Below are 25,265 nucleotides of genomic sequence, written 5' to 3'. Positions count from 1 at the left end.
CCAGCTGCCCTTAGATTTTTAGTTGCATAAATCATTCCTCCTGCTTCGGTTGTCTGCACCACTTTGAATTGGGTTTTCTATCACTGGTAGAGGGTTCCTACCACCTAGCTAAAGGGAGACCCCTGCAGCTGCAACAATATGGATTTAGGTGAGCTTCCAAGAAGAATCCTGGATGACACTGTGAGACTCCAAAATAGACTCCAAACAAGGCCTTAATCTTGAATTAAATCATGAATTCAAGCAGTATCTGTCGAGGGCCTGCTACAGGCTGGGCCACTCATGGTACCCAAATGAATCCTCAGGGAATTAACCCTGTCAAGGTACCAACCCCTGTCCCCTCTTTAGCTGACGAAACAGAGGCTCAGGACAGGGAGGGAACTAGACCAGGGCCGGCAAGCATTCAGCTGGACTGCACGCCCGGGCTCTGGCTGCCTAGAAAGCCGCGTGCTATGACCACACCCAGTTGTGGATGCCTGACATTTGGTCACTGCCACGTGGCTGTCATGAGACTCATGGCAGCCACCCACATTGGAGGGAGGCAGGGAGAGTGTGGCTCGAGTCTCTTCCAGGACATTCGTTCTTGTCCTGCCTTCACCACCTCCCCATGCCTGTCCTGCCTTTCCCTCCCTCGGCATGGCATCAATAGTCACACTCATGTGACCACACAGACAATCCCCATTCACTGGGGAAGCCCTGGGGACATCTCCTTCCTCTGAGCCTTAAGGGACCCTACTCCCCCTGGGCACACCAAAGGCCTTTTCAGAATGTGCAGAGAGCCCACCATGTCCCTTCTATGCTGCCCCTGAAACTCAGCTCCCACACTCCCTCCTCTATCACATGGCTCCCACAGCTGCCACTGGAGAGACTGAGCTGACAAGAAATCCACAGCCGAGCTCCTGGAGGCATGAAAAGGCCGGGATTGACAGCACAGGAGCTCTGCTGAGAAGGAACACAGGCTTCCCACAGAAGAGGCTGGGGAGGCCTCTGAGGTCTAGAAGCAGCGCTTGGGCTGCAGCGAATCCACAGGCTTTTGACAGCGAGAGACTCTGGCCATGGCAGGGCTGAGGCGAGGTCCCTGAGATGTACTGAAGGCCCACTGTGGGCAGGCTCGGAGAAGAAAAGGCAGCGGCCAGTCCCGGGAGTGTTCACAGACCCAAAACAGATGGGCAGGAAGGCACTGCCAGTCAGGCAGACGGCACCCATGAGCTGCTTCCACGTGTGAAGGGTGGGGAGCCCCCATCTGCTAAGGAATCAGTTAAGGGCAAAGATGAGTAACCATGCTTCAACGGCTGTATCAGTTAGGAACCGGTTGGCCTGCAGTGACAGAAAGCCCCATGAAGAGTAGCTCAGAACACAAAGGCATCTAAAGTGTGTTAGCAATGATGATGTAAGAGACGTGAGCGGCCCCAGGCTTGGCTGGTGGCTCACTACTGTCATCAGTGACCTGGGGCCACCCGGCTCTCTACTCCACCCCTAACAGAATGTTGGTGTCATTCCCTCATGATCACAGTGTGGCTGCGCCACTCCAACCATCACATCTGCAGTCAGTACTCATGCCAGAAGCAAGGGCGGCATCTTCTTTTTGGCCACTTCTTTCTTTTCAGGAAAGACAATCCCTCACAGAAGCCCCCATAGGCTCCCTCTAATGTCTCACTGACAGAACTGGCACAAGCCCCTGCCCCAGCCAGTCTCAAGCAGGAGGGAAAGAGACAGTCATGGCCGACTTGGCCCAACCATGACTTTCCAAATTGAGCTTTCACAGGAAGAAGGCGGAGTGGGGTGGGCAAAGGCCACTGTGTGAGCACCCAACCACACCCTGTCCCAGAGGAGGCGTGGACAAGGTAGCTGAGGGCCCAAAGTGCAAGGAACAGAACAGGAGAGGGAGCACTTGCAAAGGTGTGGTTTAGGGAGTAAACCTGGGTGCCTGGGGGAGTCCTAATTATTGGGAACAAGGCGTGGGGGAAACGCTAGGCAGGACTGGGGTGACATTCTGTCCTGATAGGAAATAATGTTGCCAATAAACCGCAAGGGCTCTGTGCAAACAGATGGCTGTGTTGACAAGAGGGAGTAAACATGACCTTAGCTAATGAATTTCTGAATGGTTGCTTCTGGTCACTGGATATTAGAATGCATACACTCAACTAGTCCCTTAGTCCCACCTGTCACACTTGCCCTGGGCTCAGCCTTTGGGTCCTTGCACCTCTTGGGCCCCTGAAACAGCCCATAGCGTTGTGCTGTACACAGCATGCCTCACCTCTGAGATAGGCAGGCAGAGGGTGACTGCTCCAGTACACAGAGGGGAAAACGGAGGCTGGAAGTGGGCAAAGGACGTGCTGGTGGGTGATACGGATAGGATTTAAACCCAGGGTCTCTGTCTTCGCAATCTACTGCGTGACTTGTCCAGGAATAAGAGACTGCTGAGGATGTGGGAGGGCCAGGGCTCCTCAGGATGCTGTGTGCAGACTCCCGCAGCACAGGGGAGGGAGGACCCACAGGTAGGAGGGCACAGCAGGCTGGAATCCACCTCTGCCGGCCTCTGAGGTCTTTGCTCTCACTCTCTCTCTAGGGGTCCAAGGCAGTGCAGTATCCTTTTAGTCAATGCAGGGCCTCATGAAAACAAATGGGGTCCTTTATGTTTTCAGACTGGTGCACCCTCCCCACTCCAGCCAGGACGTTTGCCAAACCCCAGGGGGGCCTGTGCATCCGCCAGGAGGGCAAGAGCGGGGGCTTTTTCCAACTCGATGCCCACTCTTGCAGAGAGGCACATGTGTGAACACAGACATGTCGCTTATTAAGGCCTGGGGCCTCCCAGGCCAAGCAGAAGAGTGCCCTGCGCCCACAGGAACCTCAGTCCATGGGGCACACACTCAGGCAAGGGTGTAGAGGCCCCCATAGCCCAGGGTGAGGCGATGGCTGAGAGCACAGCACAGTTAAGGTCCCCCATGCCCAGACAATGGTATCCTGGAATTGAGGGGTGCCTGAGGTCAGGTTTAGCTAATTCTGGGCATGCAGGGGACTGGTTTATTAAATTACACTTTACTCCCCAGTAGTAAGCCCCCTTCCCCTGCTGCCTTGTAGCCCTTGGCCTGTTTCATTTCTCTCTGGGACCAAGTTCTTACCTTCAAATTGAGTCTCACCATGGACATAAATACTGTCCCTTCACGTGTCAACTTCACTGTAAGAGTTCACCCCAAGTCTCTGTCTCTTCCCTTTTCTGGTGCCTCCGCACCCTTCTGTCCTGATTTAGAAGCCAGGAATTTAGCACAGCCAGGCTAGGTGGGAACGGCAGCGCACAGCTCGGTGGGTGGGCGGTGATGACCCCCTAAAACCTCAGCCAGCTGAAATGTCCAGCACCAAGGACAGCTGCAGCCAAGGGCTGGGCCTGAGCTGGTCAGAATAACTCACGCAAGGGCAGGGCGCAGTGGCTCATGCCTGTAATCCCAGTACTTTGTGAGGCCGAGGCAGGAGGATCACTTAAGGCCAAGAGTTTGAGACCAGCCTGGCTAACATGGTGAAACTCCGTGTCTACCAAAAATACAAAAATTAGCCAGGCGTGGTGGGGGACGCCTGTAATCTCAGCTATTCGAGAGGTTGAGGCACGAGAATCACTTGAACACAGGAGGTTGCAGTCAGCCAAGATCACACCACAGCACTCCAGCCTGGGTGACAGAGTGAGACTCTGTCCCAGCTAAAAAAAAGAATAACCCCCTCAATGTGGCAATCCTGCTCTGGGCTGCATAAAGGAAACATGGGTGTGAAAGTCAACGGTTCCCAGGGCCAGCCCAGCCCTCCAGAGTACAGGGTTCAGAGCATCACTGTGAAGTCACAGCTCTGGGCCTCAAAGCTCCAGCACTTGGCAAGTGACAAAAAGCAAAAAGAACCTCAACTTCCTCATCTGTAGCTGGGAGTATGGTCACCTCCCTCTGCAGGTTAGAAGGTAATGGTAGGAGAGTCCAGGGGCCAGCCAGGGATGAGGCTTGCCCATGCCAAGCCACTGCTGCTGTCCTTTTAATGTTGTTATTTTTAATATATTTTTATAGCTTTTGGTGTACAAGTGGTTTTTGGTTATGTGGATGAATTGTGTAGTGGTGAATTCTGAGACTTCAGTGCAGGGTTCACCAGGGTAGTGTACATTGTACCTGATACATACTATTTTTTTTCCCAGCCCCCCTCCCACCCTCCCTCTTCTGAGTCTGTGAAGTCCATTATATCACACCATATGCCTTTATGTACTCATAGTTTAGCTTCCACTTCTAAGTGAGAACATGGCAGTTTTGGTTTTCCACTCCTGAGTTACTTCACTTAGAATTATGGCCTCCAGCTTCATCCAAGTTGCTGCAAAAGACATTATGTCATTCCTTTTTATGGCTGAGTAGTATTCCATGGTGTAGACACACCACATTCTCTTTACCCACTCATTAGTGGATGGGCACTTAGGTTGGTTCCACGTTTTTGCAACTGTGAATTGTACTGCAATAAATGTACACATGCAGGTGTCTTATTTTTGAGACAGAGACTCACTCTATTGTCCAGGCTGGAGTGCAGTGGTGCACTCTCAGCTCACTGCAACCTCCGCCTCCCAGGTTCAAGTGGTCCTCCTGCCTCAGCCTCCCAAGTAGCTGGTATCACAGGCGCATGCCACCACCACACCCGGCTAATTTTTGTAGTTTTAGTAGAGATGGGGTTTCACCATGTTGGCCAGGCTGATCTTGAACTCTTGACCTCAGGTGATCTGCCCACCTTGGCCTGCCAAAGTGCTGGGATTATAGGCGTGAACCACCATGCCCAGCTGACAGGTGTCTTTTTGATATAGTGACTTCTTTTCCTTTGGGTAGATACTCAGTAGTGGGACTGACTGCTGGATCCAACGGTAGATCTACTTTTAGTTCTTTAAGGAATCTCCATACTATTTTCTACACAGGTTGTACTAACTTACACCACCAGCAGTGAATAAGCACTTCCTTTTCACCATGTCCACACCAACATCTATTGTTTGTGACTTTTTAATAATGACCTTGGGTAGGCCACTTCCTCTGTGTGCCTCAATGTTCTCATCTGTACTAGGGTGCTGATAACAGGACCTTCCTCCCACCCAGGAAAGCACCATAGAGACACTCATCATTGCCATCCTCACAGAGGGAGGAAGGAGGGAGGCCTGGTATGGGGGCAAGGTAAAAGCTGGGGGCCCTCAGTCATGTCCACCCGCTCCCCACGCCCAGCACAGCCCGCCTCTGAGCCATTGTGCATGCTGTTTCCCATGCACACCTATACTCTACCACAAATCAAATCATGAATCTTAAACCAGGACTCTTGAAGGAGGGTCCAGAGGCCACGTCTAGAATTTCTGAATTCATTCTAACACAAGAAGTGAAAGACACCAGAAAAAAAATATTGCAGGTTTATGGGTTGTTGTTTTGTTTTGCTTTGTTTTGGGTATGTAATGAGATTTGGCCTCCTGGGTGACATTCCCTCAAGCACCAGTCTCTGGAGCTGGGTCAGAGCCATCCTGTGGTTGGAGTTCCTGGTTCCAGGTCACCACAGTCCCTGGGGCTCCCTGGCCCAGGCCCTGTCCCTGCCTCTCCATGCCTGGCCCCTGCAGGCTTCTGAGTTTGTGGTTCTCACTTCAAGCCTGTGGAGTGTCACATCTGTCACCTGGGAAATGAGGACACGTCAGGCTAGCCTGCTCTGGCTCCCAGGTGGATTAAAGGGGCCGAGAATGCAGCCCTGGAGCAGGGGCTGGCGAGACCCCCCTGAAGGGTAAACCCTCCCGCATCCTTTCCAGGGGAGCCAAGGCTGCAGGGAAGGGAGGGATGGCTGAGGCCTGGACACTGGGAAGAGCTGGAAAGAACTGCTGCTGGGCAGCGTCCTCAGGAAGGCAGCGTCCCCTGTCATCCTCCAATGCTGCCCCTCACCACCAGCCCCTCGCCTCCCCTTCTTGCTTACTTTGTCTAGGCAGTCCCCACACCCGCCATGTTGGGGGTGGGATTCCAGGGTTAGCACTGACAGCTGCATCCTCTCACAATGACGAGTGCAGGCCCCCCACACCCCAAGGCACAGCTCATCCAGCACAGTAGGGCTGTGAGGTGGCTGCTGTTCGACCCATTCACAGTGGGAAACTCAGGCTCCCAAGAGCCAGGCTTGCCCAAGGCCACACAGAGGACAGAGCCTGGGCTCGCTGGATTTGAAAGCCATCCTGAAGAGCAGACCTCCTCCCCACAGATGGGCTGCTCCCTGGGCCATTCCACTCAGGGGAGGGAGGCACAGACAGGGTGAGTGTGTCGTGGGGGCGGGGAGAGGGGGGACAGATAACAGGCAGGGTCAGGACCAAATTCCCCAGAAGAGCAGAGTCTTGAAGGGTGAGGAGCACTGCAAACTTGGGAGGAGGGAAGAGGGTGTCCCTGGAGGAGGACCCAGCCTATCAAAGGCCCAGAGGGTGATGCATCCTGGGAAATCTGGCTCCTATATTGAGGCAGGAGCTGCAGGATGTGACGGGAGGTGAGACTGGAAGGTGCCGTCCCCGTGTGCAAGCCCCAGACTCCCACTCCTGCCTGACCCAGGCCCTGGCAGCTCTGCCTCCCCTAACCCCTGTGTTCCCCTCTGCCCGCTGCCCCAAGGCCCAGCCACAAAGCTGGCTCCTCCGCCTTCTGCACTGCTGTGTTGCCCCGCCTTGGTGCAGATACCACAGAGGGACCCCTGCCTTCTACATGATACAGGTTCTCATCACTGAGGGGTACAGTCATGACCTGTCTTCAAAGTTTATAGAAAATGAAAAGTGAAAGTAAAAATCATCCAGGCTGTTGATGGTCTCAGTGAGGCAAGGATGACAAACAGTCCCTAGGCTCCCAGGAACAGTCTTGCCAGACCCCCGTCCTAGAGGGAGAGCGGGCGGAGGGAGAAGAATCCAACCTGCAGTGCCCTATTACACCTCAAATTTTCTCTTAATACACAACATCTAGACCAGCCCTGAATGGTGAGACACTTTAGAGACACTTACGAGTGAAAAATGAGGAACAAATGGACTACGAACTTTTTCCCAACAGGGTCAAGAACTTTAATATTTTAATACATATTAGAGTTCCTTTTCTCCAAAGCTGCAGGCTGCATAGGCTGGAAGGCAACTAAGAAATTATACAGACAAGACCAGACACCTGGGAAGTTCTAAATCTGTCTCCTCACAGTGAGAGTTCAGGCTGAGGCTTGACCATGGCCTCATCTTTGCCTTCATTCTGCAAAGGGAATGTGGTTGGTTTTTCAAATTAAGCTTTTAAACGTGTCAGCTTAGCAGGGAACTTGTCAGTTCCAAACTCATCTTTCTAGCAATAAGCAGGTTGGATCACGCATGAGGCGGCCTGTTCCCAAGTTACTTATTAGAATCTGCAGGCCTGAGCCAGGAAGGAGACAGCACACCACATTTCCAAACAAGCACCTGCATGGGGAAGAGTCAGGGCAACAGGAGTTTGGGAGGAGGAACAAGGGGCGCCCTGGAAGATAATGTTTTTAGTGGGAGTCTCCACCTTCACCCATTTGATTTCCTCACAAGCACCTGGAGAGCACACTGGGTGGGAGCTGAGTGTGGCTCTCACCTACGGGGGGAGGGCTGAAAATCACACAGCTGTGGTCCCTGGCGCAGCCTGACCCCAGGCAAGTATGTGGGGAAGTGCCCTCCAAGACTGCTGTACTGCATAAGACAGGGCTCAGCTGCTGAGACAAAGAGCTCCACCTGAGAGTGGTAAATAGAAGTTTGTATCTCGGGCATTTCAGTGTGAAAGCAGATGGTCCAGGGCTGGCCTGGTGGGGCAGTGCCAGGGAGCTCCTCTCCCTTGTGGCCCTGTCATCCCAAGGGGGCTGCCCTCATCCCCCTGGGCCAGGATGGAGCTGCAGCCTCAGAGCTGAAGTCTCCAGCAGCAGGACAGGCGCAGGGTCAGAAAGAAGGGTCTCTGTGAGTAAATATCCTGGAAGTCGACACAAATCACTTCCCTTCCCACGCTGGAGGGACAGCTTGGTTGTACCAGCAACCTCGTTGCAGAGGAGGCTGGGAAATTCTATGTCTTAGCAGCCACATGCCCACCTAACGTCAGGTACTGGGTTTCTCTAAGAGAGAGGTGGACGATGCTATTGGGAGCCCCTGTCACAGCCCCTTCTTCCCCCAACCACTCCCAACCCTAGTGCATGTTGCAGCAGAGTGTCAGTCAGATAGATTGCATTGTGTGTGCTGGTCCCTGAGTGATTCATCACTCAGGGACCAGCTGAAAATCATGGCCCAACAGGGGCTGTTCATTAGATTTCCTGGAAAATGGTTGGTGGACATCCATTCCTAGCCCTGAGTTTCTCTGGCGTGCAAAGGTGAGAGGTCAGGGAAGTAGCGGAACAGTAGCAAAGTTCAGAATGGGAGCAGGATGGAGTCAGGGGAGGCCCCACACCACAGGACGAGGGTCAAAACAGGGGCAGGCTCAGTGGCCTGAACACCTGAATTCTACCCACAAGGTCATGTTGGAGGGAGGAAGTACTATCATGGCCACATCATTAGAAAGAGTTCTCTTCAGCCAGACACAGTGGCTCACGCCTGTAATCCCAGCACTTTGGGAGGCCGAGGCGGGAGGATCATCTGAGGTCAGGAGTTCCAGACCAGTCTGACCAACATGGTGAAACCCTGTCTCTATGAAAAATAGAAAAATTAGTTGGGTATGGTGGTGGGTGCCTGTAATCCCAGTTACTTGGGAGGCTGAGGCAGGAGAATCACTTGAACCCAGAAAGCGGAGGTTGCAGTGAGCCAAGATCAAGTCACTGTACTTCAGGCTGGGCGACAGAAGTGAAATTACATCTCAAAAAAACAAAACAACAACAAAAACAAAAGAGAGAGTTCTCTTCTGTTCCTCATAAGTCAGACTCTCCATGGACACTGCATGATATGTGGAAGTAAAATAATATTTCCCAAATATCTAATTACAAGGATCAGAATAAATGCAATAGAGTGGAGAGGATGCAGGGAGGCTGCATCTTAGATGCTTCTCTTGGAAAATGTATGTGGCAATATGGACTAAGAAACTGAAATCTTTTTAGCCTTTGACCTAGTAATTCTACTCTGAGAACACAATGAAGAAAATAATCAGGGAGGCTGACAAAGATTTACGTGCCAAATGTTCACTGCAGCATTACTGAAATTGAAAGCAACTTTAATAGTCTATCAACAGGAAAACAGTAAAGAATAAATATCATATTGCTTTAAATGAATGTTTAGAAATATTAATATACTATTTTCAAATAATAGCTGTGGAAACCATGGAGCTTTCTGACACATAAGACTTCGTGAGACTTAAAGGGCACTTATTTTCTTCTTCTCAAGTCTCTCTTCCTCATCTGCTGTATCTCAGTAAAAAGCACTGCTGTCCTCCCAGTTCTTCAAGTCAAAAATCCAAATTTGTTCTTGGTTCCAGCCAGGCGTGGTGGCTCATGCCTATAATCCCAGCACTTTGGGAGGCTGAGACAGGTGGATCACCTGAGGTCCGGAGTTTGAGACCAGCCTGGCCAACATGGTGAAATCCTGCCTCTACTAAAAATACAAAAATTCGCCGGGTGTGGTGGCTGGCACCTATAATCTCAGCTACTCGGGAGGCTGAGACAGGAGAATCACTTGAACCCAGGAGGCGGAGGTTGCAGTGAGCCTAGATTGCGCCATTGTACTCCAGCCTGGGTGATAGAGTGAGACTCCATCTCAAAAAAAAAAAAAAAAAAAAGAAAGAAAAAAAAAGTTCTTGGTTCTTTTCTTTCTCTCTCAGGAGACAGCCACTCCCTCAACAAGTCCTGCAGGGGCACCTTCCAGTAAATACCTCTGGGCTGCCCCCTCTCCTTGCTACCCCCTGTCCTCCCTCCCATGCCTCCCTGCCTTTTCTTTCCGCTCCCTTATCTACTCCCTTCACTTCCTCTCCCCTCCCTCTCCTCTCCCCTCCAGTGTCCAGGCCAGACTAGGGCTTCTCTCTCAGGGCTGACCCCCATGTCCTCCTCAGGGTTCCTGGCTTCCTCTTTCAGCCCAGAGCCCCTGTGCCCAGCAGCCAGAGGAGTCTGGTCCAATGGAAGTTAAAGCAGGCACTCCCTGTAGGACTGCTCCAGCAGATCCCCTGCCCTTTAGAACAAAACCCCGAGCCCATCCTGTGGAACTGGGCTTGGACTGGTGAGGGGTATAAGAGAGCCCCTGGCCCAGCCAGCCAGGCCTGAAGCTCCTGGAAGAGGAGAGAAGGCCTCATTAGCAGAAGTTCAGCCATCGGGGCTGAGCTGGGGATAGTTCAGTCTAGAGACCCAGAGCAAAGTGCACTCATAGAGGGCTGCCCTGCCACCAAGGGGGCTGATCCCAGCCCCAGTCCCCAGCCTATGTCTGTACTATGTGTTCCTGCCACTCTGGCTTTCTTCCACCTGGGATGCCTCCTGGCCAATTCCTGTGGTCACACCCAGGCAATGGAGCCCTACTAGACCCACCCCCTTCAGAAGCTGTCCCCACCCCTCCTGCAGCAGGTGGGCATGCACGGTGCTGTGCGTGTCTTTCCTTTGCAGCTGTGAACAGGTGGCTCTGGATTGTAGATGGTTTCTGACTCTGTCTCACCTTCCCAGCTGGGCAGTGAGGTCTTTACAGTGGGATCTGTGTCTGAGCCATCTCCAGGAGCCCAGAGGAGCTTGGCTGGGTGGCTGGTATTCAGGCTTCCTAGACAGGAAACCACTCGTGCAAAGAGACGGAGGTGTGATCGTGCCTGTGGCAAACTGGATGCTTCAACATGTGTAGTGGAGAGGAAGGCTGGAGTGGGTGGAAAGGTCATCAGGAGGCAGGGCATGGAGGGCCCCAAAGCCAATGGGATGAGAGTCAAGGACAGATTTTAAGGACAGCAGCACTGGGTAGCCACACATTGGTCTGTTACGCATATAGAAAATCCACATGGGGGAGCCAAGGGGCCCCACAACACTCCCACCCTGTCCCCAGCCCACTCCTTCCTTCCTGGTCCTGCTCTCTTGTAGGGGGAAGGAGAATCTTATCTGACTGGTGGAACTCCAGGACCATCCCTGGCCACCATCAGTAGTGGGCAGGGTCACTGCATGTTCAAGGCTGTGCCCCGTGAGCTGCCAGCCATGCACAAGGGCAGGGCCTTCTGGACCTTCCTCAGGCTCCTGAGGAACCCAGGAGAAAGCTCCCTAATGGGTGCTAATGGGTGTCTGCACCCACAGATTCACTGCCTGACACGGAAACGCCAGGAAGCTGGAACTTATATATATATGAAGCAAACATATATATGTGTGTGTGTGTATATATATATGTGTGTGTGTGTATATGTATATGAAGCAAAAACTTCTGAAGTTTTCTGACACAACTGAAGGGAGTCATCCGTTATTCATTAGACAGTTACTCATTAATAGGTGGTGCTTCAATACCCTATTCTTCATAACAATAGAACAACCAGACCTGAGATAAATAAGGAAGCAGAATTGAGTACTTGAGCAACTCAAGACACCAACTAGATCTAACAGGGCACTCCACTCAACAGAACGCAGAGTCCTCAGTGGATGTGGACTTTCTCCAGGATTGACCACAGGATTGATTAAATTGTGGTAAGCCACAATTTAAGTCTCAAGCGATTTTAGAAAATAGCCTACAAAGTAACTTCTGGGACCACAATGGAATGAAGTAAGAAATCAACAATAGAGGGAAAACCTAAAAATTCACAAAGTTGTATAAAACAACACCCTTTTAAAGACCAATAGGTCAAAGGAGAAATCACAAGAACAATTAGAAAGTACTTAGAGGAGAAGGAAAAAAACACAACATAGCAAAGCTTATGGAACACAGCGAAAGTAGTACCAAGGAGGAAATTTATAGTTTGATACATTAAAGAAAAAGAAAGGTCTTAAATCAACAAAATAACTTTATGACTTAAAGAACTAGTAACAAATGAACAAAGTAAACCCAATGCTGGCAGCATAAGAAAATAATAAAGATTATAGCAGAGATAAACTAATAATATCAATAAATAACAACAGTAAACAAATAATAACAATAATGAACAAAGAATAAACAAATCCAAACAAAAGTTGGTTCTCTCAAAAGATTGACAAAATTGACAATTTACCACTTAGATTGACTAAGAATAAAGAGAAAAGACTCAACTAAAATCAGAAGTGAAAGTTAGAATTAAACCTACTGAGACTGAATTACAAAGAAATAAAACATCTGAATAGACTCATAACTAATAAGGAGACTGAATTAGTAATCAAACACCTCGTGACAATGAAAAGCCCTGGACCTGATGGCTTCAACTGATGAATTCTACCAAACATTTCCAGAAGAAATCGCACCAAGCCTTCTCCAACTCTTCCAAAAACTTCAAGTAGGGAGTGCTTCCTACATCATTCTGTGAGGCCAGCATTGTCTTGTAACAGAGCTAAACAAAGACATTACAAGAAAACCACACACTAATACCTCTTATGAACATTGATGCAGAAATCCTCAACAAATATCAGCAACCAAATTCAGTAGCCCGATAAAAGAATTCTGCAGCATGACTAAGTGGAATTTATTCCTGGAATGCAAGGATGGCTCAACATCCAAAAACTGTTCAATGTAATGCATAATAGAATTAAGGGGGAAACCATCTTAATTGGTGCAGAAAACATTCTTGACAAAATTCAACACCTTTTCATAATAAAAACACTAAACAAGGCCATGTGGTGGCTCATGACTGTAATCCCAGCACTTTGGGAGGCTGACATGGGTGGATTACGTGAGGTCAGGAGTTCAAGACCAGCCTGCCCAACATGAAGAAACTCCGTCTCTACTAAAAATACAAAAAAAAAAAAAAAAAAAGCTGGGCATGGTGATGCACACCTGTAACTCCAGCTACTCAGGAGGCTGAGGCAGAAGAATTGCTTGAAACTGGGTGGCAGAGGTTGCAGTGAGCTGAGACTGCACCACTGCACTCTAGCCTGGGCGACAGAGTGAGACGCCATCTTAAACAAATAAAAATTAAAAATAAAATAAACAAAAGAGGAATGGAAAGAAACTACCTCAACATAATAAAGGCCATATACAAAAAATCCACAACTAACATCATACTCAGCAGTGAAAAACTGAAAGCTTTTTAGCTAAGATCAGGAACAAGACAAGGATGTCATTTTTGTCATTTGGGCTCAACATAGTATTGGAAGTCCTAGATAGGCAATTAGGAAGAGAAAGAAGTGCATGACGGAGGGACAGAAGTGGGAGCATCCAGGCATGTGGACAGGCAGGCTTGGCACATTTAGCTCTGGCCTCCTTCCAGAGGTGCTCCCCTTGGATGTGGGAAGTGTCAAGTATAGAGACCAAAATAGCATGCTGTGTCAGGGCACATGGCTGAGCACTGAGGCACAGGACTGCATAAGACAAAGTTCCTGCTGACATTTCAGTGGGGACAGGCAGATAAGGGACAGAAGTAAACCGGCTGATGTGCAGAGATTGGCTAGGTTACTTGAGGTGGGATGATAAGGGAAGAGGAGCTAAAATCTGAAGGGGGATTGGACTGAGGAGAACCCACCTTGGGTGAGACCTGGGGGAGCATGTTCTAGGCTGAGGGAATGGCACAGGCAAAGGCCCTGGGGCACTAATGAGCTTGGAAGAATGGAGGCACCAGAAGGCCAGAGTGTGATGACCACAGTGGTGGAGGTGAGTATGGAGAGTCAGATGTGGACAAGATCAAGAAAACTCTGGGGGCTAGATATTTTCATTTCCATTTGACACGAGGACACTAAGGCTCAGGGAATTTGAGTCATCTGACCAAGGTCATTCAGCTTAGACCCTGGTTTCAAAGTCCTCACCCAAACACTGGACCTGGGTCAGATGCACACATACACATTGCGTCATCACCTTCTAAGTACTTTTAAGATTTGAATGCAATAGAAGCAGATGTTTAGACAAGGCTTACTAAATGCATTTTGGGATTTAGTCTAATTCCCCATTAGTAGACTCCCTTGCCCCTGCACCAATATCTCTGGCCCATCTTCTAAACAGTCAGTTATTACTTCTCTACACAGGTTCACAGAAAACAAATCAAAACACAAAATACACCCAGTCAGATGGGTTTTTGCCCAGTGACTTGAATGTGGCTCCTATGAGATCTTTCTACTTTCTGTGTAAAGAAAGGACCAGCAGTGCCTCCGGAAGTAGGCTGAGGGCATTCAGAGGCCATTCAAGGGTCTCAGGGACCCACAATTCATGGGCCACATGGTAGAATGAACATAGCCAAAGAAAGCACTAGTAAACTGGAAGACTATCCTCAGGAAATCGCTCAGGATATAGCACAGAGAGTCAAGGAGATGGAAAAGTAAAAGGCCACCAAAGTCAAGAATGCCCAAGAAATCTCAATCATAAATCCAGGGGAGCAAAGGAAGGAAGGAGGACAGCCAAAAGGGCACACTCTCTAAGCAGCGGCCACTACCTCCTGCTCATGCAAACATGGGCTTGCCTCAGAACCTTCCTCAGGATTCTGAGCAGCCACGTCTCCACAGACTGTGGCAGAGGGAGAAGAAAGGAAATGGATGTTAATTGAATACTGTGACATGGCATGTGCTGTTCCATCTACAGCCTCATTTAATTGGTCCATGGCCTTCAGGCTAAAGTCTTTACTTCCATTTCTTCATGGGGTAGAAATTAACTGTATCTCATTGGTCTTCACACCCTTAGTAGTTAGCACAAAGACACAGTAGATGCTCAATAAAGACTGTTGAATGAGTGAAATCTGAGGCTTGGAGAGCTCAGTGGCTGTTGCATGGTGACACAGAGGGTAAGAAAAAGAGAAAGGATTTGAATTCAAGATTATCTTCCCCAAGTGCCTGTACTCTTTTGATTCCACAGTGTTAAGAAATGTCCACTTGCCTCCAGAGGCCGCCGGCTCAGCCCTCAGTCCAGCACCTCCAAAACATGGCTGGACAATGGCAGAGGTCTCTGGCCTAGCCCCAGCCCGTCTCTCACATTTGGAGCCTACTCCCATTCCTTCCTGAGAGAAAGAGTTCAGTTCTATTTACCTGGCACAGCAAACACTCCCAGCTTTGTCTGCCACGTTCAGCAGTTTTTATACCTCCTTGTGAACAAAATAAACTGTGTGTTCTCATTTTGGGTTTAGGGGAAAAAGGCCCAGTTAATTACAAAGGCTGTTTTGCCTTGGTATGGAGACAGAAAACTGAATTTTTTGGACAAATTACTTTTACTTACACATTTGGGTTCCAGCTGAGCCAAAGCTGGTAACCAGGCCCACCTTCTCCAGAAGCTCCCCCACCATCCCCAAACAAAAGAGTCCTCGGGCTCTCCCCATTGTCCCAGCCCTGAGCCTTGCTATTGCCTTTGGAAAATGCCAGTCAACGTTCAGAGTCCTGACGGGGAGGCGACCAGTATGGGACCACCTCATGCAATATCCTTCTAAGGTCAGGGCTGGGCGCAGTAATCCCAGCACATTGGGAGGCTGAGGCAGGTAGATCACTTGAGCCCAGGAGTTCAAGTCCAGCCTGGGCAACATGACAAAACCCCGTCTCTACTAATAATACAAAAATTAGCCAAGTATGATGGCACATGCCTATAGTCCCAGCCACTCAGGAGGCTGAGGCACGAGACTCGCTGGAACCCAGGAGGCGGAGGTAGCATTGAGCTGAGATCACACCACTGCATTCCAGCCTGGGTGACAGAGTGGGACTCAGTCTCAAAAAAAAAAAGAATTATTCTAAGGGTTAGAAGCAAAATTTCGCACTTCAGTCAGCTCATGCTTATGAAGGGTACGTGGCTGCCACTGGACACTGGCATACTTGGAGAAATTCTGTTTACTTGGAGAGACCATATGTTCCAGCAGCTTGTTAAGATCATGTGGGCACTGATTTAAAATGCAGATTCAGGCTGGGCGCAGTGACTCACGCCTGTAATCCCAACACTTTGGGAGGTTGAAGCAAGCAGATTACTTGAGGTCAGGAGTTCAAGATCAGCCTGGCCAACATGGTGAAATGCTGTTTCTACTAAAAATATAAAAATTAGCTGGGCCTGATGGCAGGCACCTGCAATCCCAGCTTCTCGGGAGGCTGAAGCAGGAGAATCGCTTGAACCCGGGAGGTGAAGGTTACAGTGAGCCGAGATGGCATCGCTGCACTCCAGCCTGGACAACAAGAACAAGACCCCATCTCAAAAAAATGCAGATTCCCAAACCCTGCCCAGACCTACTGAGTGAGGCATGAAAGGGATAGGGGCTGGAAATCTGTGTTTTCAACAAGCACCACAGGCGACACTGACTTGCAAAGGCTTTGGTGCATGGCATCCCACCTTTCCACTCGAAATCCATGTCATCCTAGGCAAGCTGGTTTGTACTTCTCAGCCTTAATTTCCCAGAGCTGAAAAAATAAGGGCCAATAATAACTCTCTTAAAAAGGTGCGGTTGGTTGTGCAGATGAAGTGAGGCCCCACCCATAGTGAGAACTCATTGAATGGAACTTATTCCTATGACTGAATATAGTTGAGTTAATTTCAAGGATTTGACGGAGTGCCGGGGTGAAAACAGATAATGCTTGCATCCTGCAGAAAGCCCCGGCACTTTCAATCCAGTATCCATATTATCTCTGGACCCTCCACCGGCTCTTTCATTTTTGCAGACTCCAAACTCCACAAACCTCTTCTCTTCCTATGGTCCCTCTTCCATAAATAAATCGTTAGAAGATTCACATTTGAGGGCCTCCAGAGCCTTCCTCTTGATGGAGTCAAAAGCAGACACATCCTCCCAGGGAACAATGAGCAAAGTCCTACATTTGCAAAATGGTCAAAAAATGAGTCATTTCATTTGTGGAAAATGAATATATCTGATCTTGCAAATGTTTTGCCTCAGGGAAAAGTAGTGAGCGTGAATTCACAAACAGGCTTCTGCAGGCAAAAGCACTTCCCTGCTGCTCCCGAAGCTAAGAAAAGCAAACCAGAAAGGTGGCAACTCCGATCATTTGAGTTTAAAGAATAAGAATCTCACCCAAGCAGGGACCTTGGGGCAGGGTGAGAGCTGGTGGGGAGGAGATGTCTCTCAGGGCTGTGTCCTTAATTTTTTTAATTTTTTTTTTTTTTTGGTAGAGACAGGGTCTGGCTATGTTGCCCAGGCTGGTCTTGGACTCCTGGCCTCAAATGATCTTCCTGCCTTGGTCTCCCAAAGTGCTGGGATTACAAGCGTGAGCCTGTGCATGATGGGGACAATGGGCCAGGGCAGGTAAAGCCATGGCAAGTCACATCTGACCCCGGCATCTTAGCCTCAGCAACGCTGTCTACTGCGATGTCCACACAGCAGGGCGTTTTGGGGATGGATTCTTCAGCCTTGGAAGAACTAAACACAGCCTTCCCTGCTGGAACTTCCATCCACGCTCTCCCTTGCCCGGCTTCTCCTGTCTGTGCACCCCACTAGGAGCCATGTGACTCGGAGCTGGAACATATGCTCGGCTCTGCGTGTCAGTTCCCCTGCGACACCGAGGCCATTCCTCGTTCTCCCCAGGCAGCCAGTCATGCTCGCTCCTGGGATCCCTGCACATGCTGTTCCCCCACCGAAATGTCGTTCCCATGCTCCTTCCTCCTCCAGGGCTGGGTTCCACAGCGCCTGCCTGGCAAATGCTTTCCTGATGATCCGCCAGAGGGAGCGCCGGGCCGGGTGGGGCTGGGGCAGACCAGATCCCCACCATGAGGGTCCACTCACTCTACATGTTCACTGGCGCTTAGGTCACCAGTGAGAGCAGGCTGCTCTCAGGACGCCCCTGTGAGGGACCCGCTGCCCACTATGAACTTTCACAGAATGAGGGTTTCAGGTAAGCAGCTGCCTTCTTGGAAGACAGATAGAGAAGGGCACCTGGAGGGCATTGGGGGAAGCTTAGATCCCAAAGGGGCCCACAGAGGCAGGCCAGGGAGAGCTGGAGAGGCTGCGAGGCCATCTGCTTCCGGAGCCTACAGCCCCTCCAAGTCCATGTGGGAATCCCCTTCCACCTCAGGGCCAGCCCCAGGGATTGGCAACCCATCCTCTCCCTATCCTGTTGTTTTGAATTAATTATTCGAACAGGTATTACATTGACAGGGTTCAGAACCCTCAGGAATACTCGTAGGTCTGCCCTGAGGAGGTGTTCAGGCACTGGAGGCCCTGCCCCTTGCCCTCCCTCTGAAGGGACCATCTTAACAGCCATCTGTTTCCTTCCTGTTTCTTTTTGCTGACAAATTAGATAAGAATATACGTACTTACACCTGACCTTTCTTACCCCAAAGTAGTGTGAGATGTGTACTCTCGCACCCTGCTTTCCTCACTTAATGGTATACTCTGGAGGTTTCTCCATCGTGCACCAAGGGCAGTCTCCCCTCCTCCTCAGGGCCGCGCTGTGTTCCAGGGTGGGGCTGTGTGGCGGTGCACACCTCAGGCTGCAATCACGGCCTGCTGCCCCCTCCCTCGGATCCCTAGACCCTAGCCTTTCTCCATCCATCCCCGTCGGCATCCCCTCCTTATCCCCTTTAGCTCCCACTCTTGCCAGCCCAAGTGCTGCACCATCCCCAGCTGGTCCCCTCACTTGGGTTTCACGCCTGCACACAGTCCTTCCGGGACCTCTCTCTCTCCAGTTTCCCTTCTGAGCATGCCTCTGCTTCCTGCGAGACCCTGTCTCTCACTCCCCGGACTCTGGTTCCCTGGAGCCCAACTCCCTGCCCACGTCCTCTGCTCCAAGCACATAACTGACTGCCCCAAGTATAGGATTCGGCACCTCCTGTGCTGCCTCCCAAGAGGCTCCCTGGGATGCAGCCTCCCCCAGCTCTGTCTCTTCTTCTGCTGACATCTGAAGGACCCCACTCTAGCTGGCATCCCCAGGGCCAAGCTCAGGACATCTCATCTCCCAAGCCTGTAACATCACAATACAAATCAGCCACCTCAGGCCACCACCCTAAGACCTGGAAGTCCATCTGCTGCCAAAGGGGACTGGGAGTCCATGGGCTCTTAACTGCCTCCTGGCCTCTCTTTCCCATCCCCAGCCTCACCATGCTGACACCCATCTCCCATGCCCATGGCCTTCTTGGTCCCCCAGGTCATGCCTTGAGAACTGCCAGGCCTGAGGCTCCTTGGCTGGGGCACTGACACCCCAGGTACTGTCTCAGACCAGACCCTCTTCTAGGTTCAGTCAGAGCCTCTGGCAGAAAGCCCACTCCATGTCCACCCCCACCTACCCTCGGTTGGTGGGGCGAGGATGGGCAGGGGCACTACACCTGCCGTGGAGACACCCCTGCATTGTTAGAGGCTGGCTGGAGCCGGGCCTACCACCAAGCATCTTAGACTTGCCCTGGCCCCGCCAACCCAGCCCCAGGCGTGTCAGGTATAGAAGTTTCTGGTCCTAGACGGGTCACAGCCTTGGCACACTGGGCCATCACCAGCCCCAGAAAGGGAGGAACAACCACCAACACAGGTGACCTCCACAGAGGTCACTCTAAATACACAGAAGCTGGGCAGGGCTTTTGCTCCAGGATGCAGAGCCAACAGACGTGCTCCTGCAGATCATGCCCAGGCCCTTGGGGCACACGCCAGGGCCAAAGGGAGCAGCCAGGGGAGGAGAGGTCTGACCTGGGAGACCCGCGGGGAGAAATCAAAGCACATGGTTTCATCAGCGCCGCTCACCACCGGGATTCAGACACATGGACAGAGGTGGATGAAGCACATACCTGACGCTCCGTGAGCTTTCTCCTTCCGACCTGCAACTGAGAAGAGCACGTGCTTAGAGCCCAGAACCCTCTGCTCCGGGAGACCTGCACGACGACACCAGATGCAGGGACCCTGAGATCCCTAGCTGCTCCCAGCGTCCCCTCCCCAGCCTCAGCAGACATCCCCAGGCCCAATCCTCCAGGGTCTCTTACTGCTGTTCTTTTGACCTGGAACTGTATTCAGAAAGTCCACTCTTCTTGGAAGACTTAGGGTTCCTTTCCCACCCTCTTTCAGTTTCCATCACCTTGAGTGCAATTGTTTTCCCAAGATTTGAATACACCCCAGGAGTCGAGAGCAAAGCCCGAGGAGGGGTCTGTGGTTCCAGAACTCTGACCTGGGCAGCAACTAAATGAATGAATGAATAAATGAGAGCAGTGCGACTGGCCTCACTGCACCCCCTACTTGGTATTTCCAGTGTATTTCCCCAGAACCAGCTCTATTTTCAAGTATCAGAAATCAATTACAACCACATTACAAAGGAGACAAGCTTGAATGTCAAGAAATTGGACAATCAGATCGTACTGCACACTTGAACTTTCACGGAGACTGTGACTATGCGGTATTGACAGTGATGCCTTCCTGGTCTGTACACCAAAGGAAAGGGACTTTGGGATTAAACCACACGCAGCTGATGGCTAAAGCTTTGCTTGGGCTTCCTGGGTCTTAAGGAGCAAAGGGCTTTGAGCAAACACATTCAGAAATCTAATCCCTGGATATCCCAAATTGGATTTTATTGCCAGAGAGCTAAAAAACTAAAAACATACTTAACCAGGCCGGGCGCGGTGGCTCAAGCCTGTAATCCCAGCACTTTGGGAGGCCAAGACGGGTGGATCACGAGGTCAGGAGATCGAGACCATCCTGGCTAACACCGTGAAACCCCGTCTCTACTAAAAAATACAAAAAACTAGCCGGGCGAGGTGGCGGGCGCCTGTAGTCCCAGCTACTCGGGAGGCTGAGGCAGGAGAATGGCGTAAACCCGGGAGGCGGAGCTTGCAGTGAGCTGAGATCCGGCCACTGCACTCCAGCCTGGGCGATAGAGCGAGACTCCGTCTCAAACAAAAAAAAAACAAAACAAAACAAACAAAAAAACATACTTAACCCAAAGTCAGATATTTGTCTTTTTGTTCATTGCCTTTTCAGTAATGTCCCAGACCAGAAGTCAGAGCACATGGGGCACGGCCCATAAGCATAGCAAGCCCCAGGGGATGCCTTTCCCACTGAACCAAGCTTGCCCACAGATTCAGACCCGGCCTCCCTTGGTGCTGCTCAGCCTGGTCACACTTACCAGTAGCAAATGAGACAAAAGGCAGGTAGTCCCCAGCAATGTGTGCTCCAGGTGCCTGAGTGCAAACCCCTTGTTCTAGAAGGACCTTGGTCTCCCTGTCCAGCAATTCTAATTCAGTATCGATGCACAGCAACTTGGATCACACGGTCCCCAGGACAGCAGGTGAGGTGGTGATGTGAGACGGGAATGGCTCACAGACACCTGTGGCATCTCCTTGACCCTGGGGGCCATGGGACAAGGTGCAGACCAGTCCCTGGTGGCTGAAGACCCTCCACAGAATTCCCAGGAAGCCTGATGATGGGGAGAGGTGATCCCAGCAGCAGCTTTTGAAAATTCTTATTTTTTGTTTTTGTTTTCCATTTGATCATAACCAGGACAGAAAAGCAAGCAAGCAGAGGCTGTGTGTGTGTGCGTGTGTGTGTGTGTGTGTGTTCTTCACTTCATCGCCGTCTTAGGTTGCTCACCCTGGGGAAGCAACCCAGGATGCCCTGTTCTGTGAGCAGATCCTCCGGAAGAGGCCCGGGTGGTAAGGACCTGAGCCCCCTGCCACCAACCATGTGTGTGAGCCCAGAAGCAGATTTTCCACCCCTCGTTGCTGCAGCCCTAGGCAACATCATGACCGCAATCACATGAGCACCCCAGAGGCAGAGCCACCAGCCACACTGTTCCTGGGTTTCTTACCTCAGAAGGGAGAGGTAGGGTGCCCCAGTCCCCTATGCGCTGACCGAGAAACATAGAGTGCAAACAGGCCTTACGGACATGCCTGAGTAGGCAGCTCCTTTCTCGCTGTCCGTCGCAATGACACCACAGGCCTATGTGTTTAAGTTTCCTAATAAATGCTATGGACTGGTCACCCAGGTGTTCAGGGATCCTTTCTTTGGAATGACAACTGACTCCAGCTCGGGAACGTTTGGGGCACTCCTGCAGGAAACTCCCCTGCCTCTGTTCTTAGGGTGACTCCAACTATGGGTTCAGCAGGACAGAACACAAGACCATCGACGTTTGCTGTCTTCATCTCCTACATTTTGAGGTCACTTGTTACATGGTACTTGATAGCTAACACACAGCTCCTCCTCTGCGCTTCTATCCCAGATCTCTGTCTTGTGGCCTTCATCAGGACCACGTGAAACTCTCTACTTATGTCTCTTACGGTCTATCTGCCTCAGTGGAATGAAAATGCCACGAGGGTAAGGGTTTTGTCACGTTCACGGCAGGGTCTCCAGTGCTTGTTATGTGGCTGAGGCATAGCCATGCAGCCACGCCAGAGCTCCACATTCTGGGACGCCAGGGGACAAGCACTGGCCCTGAGCCATCAGACTCTCCTGGGTCCCAGTTCCAGCTTCACCCCTTACTGGCTTCCAGGTGGCCTCAAAAGTCACTTAATCTCCATGAGCCCCAGTTTCCTCATTTGCGGATTAGGGATGACAGCAATTGGCCTCTGAAATGTGGTGAGGAGATAAGTATGTTCCTGGCACAGAGAGGTTGATGAATAAAGCTGCTTCTCTCACTGCCTACCCGAGGTGTGGTTGGAGGATGTGATCATGCTCTGGGCCATTAGGCTGCTGTAGGGCTGCTCAGAGGCTGACCTGCGGGGGCCTGCAGGGAAGGGAACATCTGGAGGAGATGGTGCCTTCCACACACTGGAGCCCAGCATGGGGCCTGGCACTGAGCAGGCTCTAGGAAGTGTCTGCTGTGGGAAGCCAGGACTGCACTGGCCCAGAACCCACACTCCAACAGCAACACACAGTGGAGTCATCTTTTACACCAAGGATGGCACATGCAGAGGATGCCCTGGAGCCCCTGGCATAACATCGCCCGTCCTACGGCCAAAGGAGCAATAATGTGGGAAGAAAAGTGAGAGGGGCTGGGCAGCCCCTGGGGTGGAGGATGCCTGTGCGTGTGTGCCTGTGCATACATGTGTGCGTGTACACATGTGGAGTGCACTATATGTGGGTGTGCCTGTATGTGCGTGTATGTGTGCCCATGATTATGACGGCACTCAGCGTGGGCAAGGAAGCAGATGGTCAGGAGCATCCTGGAGCCTTCTGGTTCCTGCAGATGAAGCTGAGATCTAGGAACAGGATGATCCCCAATGCCTTTGCGTGGGCTGTCCCTGAGGCAGACCTGGAGATAAGGGTTCAGCTACGAGTTAATTTGGGAAGTGAGAAGAGAAAGGGGCTAGGGAGGTAAGAAAAGAAAGAGAAGGGGGTTAACAATGATATCCACCACTGTGGGAAGCTAGGGCTCAGTTTACCTGGGAGCCCTAGATAACAGTTCAAGCCACCTCCAGCTCTCTTACCCCAGGGCCAAAGCAGCTGGGAGTGGCTGAAGGCTGCTCCTAGGGAGGGTAAGTCTGCACGCATCAGCCTGCCTCACAGGCGGCCGAGGAGCTCCCCCAGCCAAGGAAGGGGAGGTGCTGACAGGTGAACGTCAGTCTGGTGGCACTTGGGGGGGCAAAAGCAAGAGGCTCAGATAGCCAGTGCTCCCTGAACAAGGAGAGCCTCTGGCCGTCCTCACGAGAGCAGAGTGGATAACCAATCCTTCCTCCAGCTGGCTCTTAGACGGCCAAGGCTCAAGTGATCGTGTTTGTCGTTCTTGTTCCTCTTCTGTGGTGGAACCTGCAGACTGCCCCCTTCGCCATGTGTGCAGCCCCCCTTCCATGATCACTGGACTTGAGCCTCTGGAAAACTGAAATCTACCTTTCCCAGATGCCCTTGCAGCTCTCGTTCTGCGAATGTTCTCAGCTCCTCTGGACAGAGGCCTGCCCAGACTGAGAAGATGGGCATGAGTGACACAGCAGGGTGGAGAAAAGAGCTCCTGGCTGGAAGGGAAGAGAGGCATCTGGTTCTCCCAAAGCAACTGGCTCCAGTGTCCAGGCTTGAGCCTCACAGGGAGTGGGGTTTCCATGGCAACAGTCAGGTGGATTTAGGTGATGGTCCAGGTTGTGTTGTTCCTGGCTATGGGACATCCAAGCTCGGTCCTGGACTCTCAGTCAAAATACATGGAAATAAATCCCCCTTAGCTCAAACTAGAAAGAGTAGATTCTGTTGTCTGCAACTAAGTGCCATGACTGATCCAAATTCAAGTTCTCAAATCCCATGATTGTTTTTCTTATATGGCGTGATGTAGAAAAGCATAAGAAAAACAAGTAAAAACCATCTCTAATCCTATCACCTGGAGGTAATCGCTATCACATTTTTGCATGTATGCTTATGGGCTGTTTCCTGTCCATTTTTTTATACAGTGGAAATGACACTTTACATCACTCTATGCCTGTCTTCCTCACTTAACATGAATCATAAGCACATTTCAGGGGCCTCATCCATGAGGCCTTCAGCAGCTCCCCAGTCCAAGTCAGGTTCCTCTACATCCATTCTGCAGCACTCTGCCCTTGGAACAAAATCCAAATTCCACACACAGCCCACAAAGCCTGTGGTGTCTGGCCCTGCTCACTTCTCCACCTTCTTAGGGTGGAGTTTCCCCTCAGCTCCCCACTGCAGTCACACATTCTGTCCTCACACAGACAAGCTCCCCAACACCAGCTCTAGGGCACTGCTGTTCCCTCCTCCTGGAAGGTCTGTCCTGTCCCTGGCTTTTGACTTCATTGGCTCTGTCTTCTGATTCAGATTTTACTTTAAATACTAGCTCCTAGGACAGGCCTTCCCAGTATCCCTCTTATCTAAATAGCCCTCCCCCGGCCCCCCAGATTCTTTGCCATATTACCCCATTCATCCTTCTGTGAACATGTCACAGTCTGAAACTGTCTTATTTGTCTACTTGCTTACTGTCTTTCTTAATAGAATGTCAGCTCCAAGAGGGGAGGCACTGCATCTGTCTTATTTATCACCATATTCCCTACAGAGTTCCTGCAAAATTCTTTTAAAACAACATTTACTTCTCACCATATACAAAAATTAACTCAGGGTGGGTGACATGGTCTGGGTGTGTCCCCACCCAAGTCTCATCTTGAATTCCCACGTGTTGTGGGAGGGACCCAGTGGCGGGTAATTAAGTCTTGGAGGCAGGTCTTTCCCATGCTGATCTTGTGATAGTGAATAAGTATCATGAGATTTGATGATTTTATACGGGGGAGTTTCCTTGCACAAGTTCTGTCTTTGCCTGATGCCATCCATGTAAGATGTGACTTGCTCCTCCTTGCCTTCTGCCATGATTGTGAGGCCTCCCTAGCCATGTGGAACTGTAAGTCCTTTAAACCTATTTTTCTTCCCAGTCTCAGGTATGTC

The 25,265-nt window shown here is 50.9% G+C and overlaps 1 protein-coding gene across 1 annotated transcript in view; it reads right to left on the bottom strand.

Moving 5' to 3' along the window:
- LOC115899579 (IQ motif and SEC7 domain-containing protein 3) overlaps positions 1-25,265 on the bottom strand; it is a 245,026-nt gene that overhangs the window by 96,309 nt on the left and 123,452 nt on the right. The window contains exon 2 of the mRNA XM_030937337.1: positions 19,697-19,726. Coding sequence (XP_030793197.1) covers positions 19,697-19,726 — 30 coding nt within the window. The remainder of the gene's footprint in view (positions 1-19,696; positions 19,727-25,265) is intronic.

This window comes from Rhinopithecus roxellana, chromosome 1, assembly GCF_007565055.1.
Source record: "Rhinopithecus roxellana isolate Shanxi Qingling chromosome 1, ASM756505v1, whole genome shotgun sequence".
Lineage (NCBI taxonomy): Eukaryota > Metazoa > Chordata > Mammalia > Primates > Cercopithecidae > Rhinopithecus > Rhinopithecus roxellana.
Note: the sequence above shows the minus strand (reverse complement) of the source record. Positions and strands in the feature narration are given on the sequence as shown.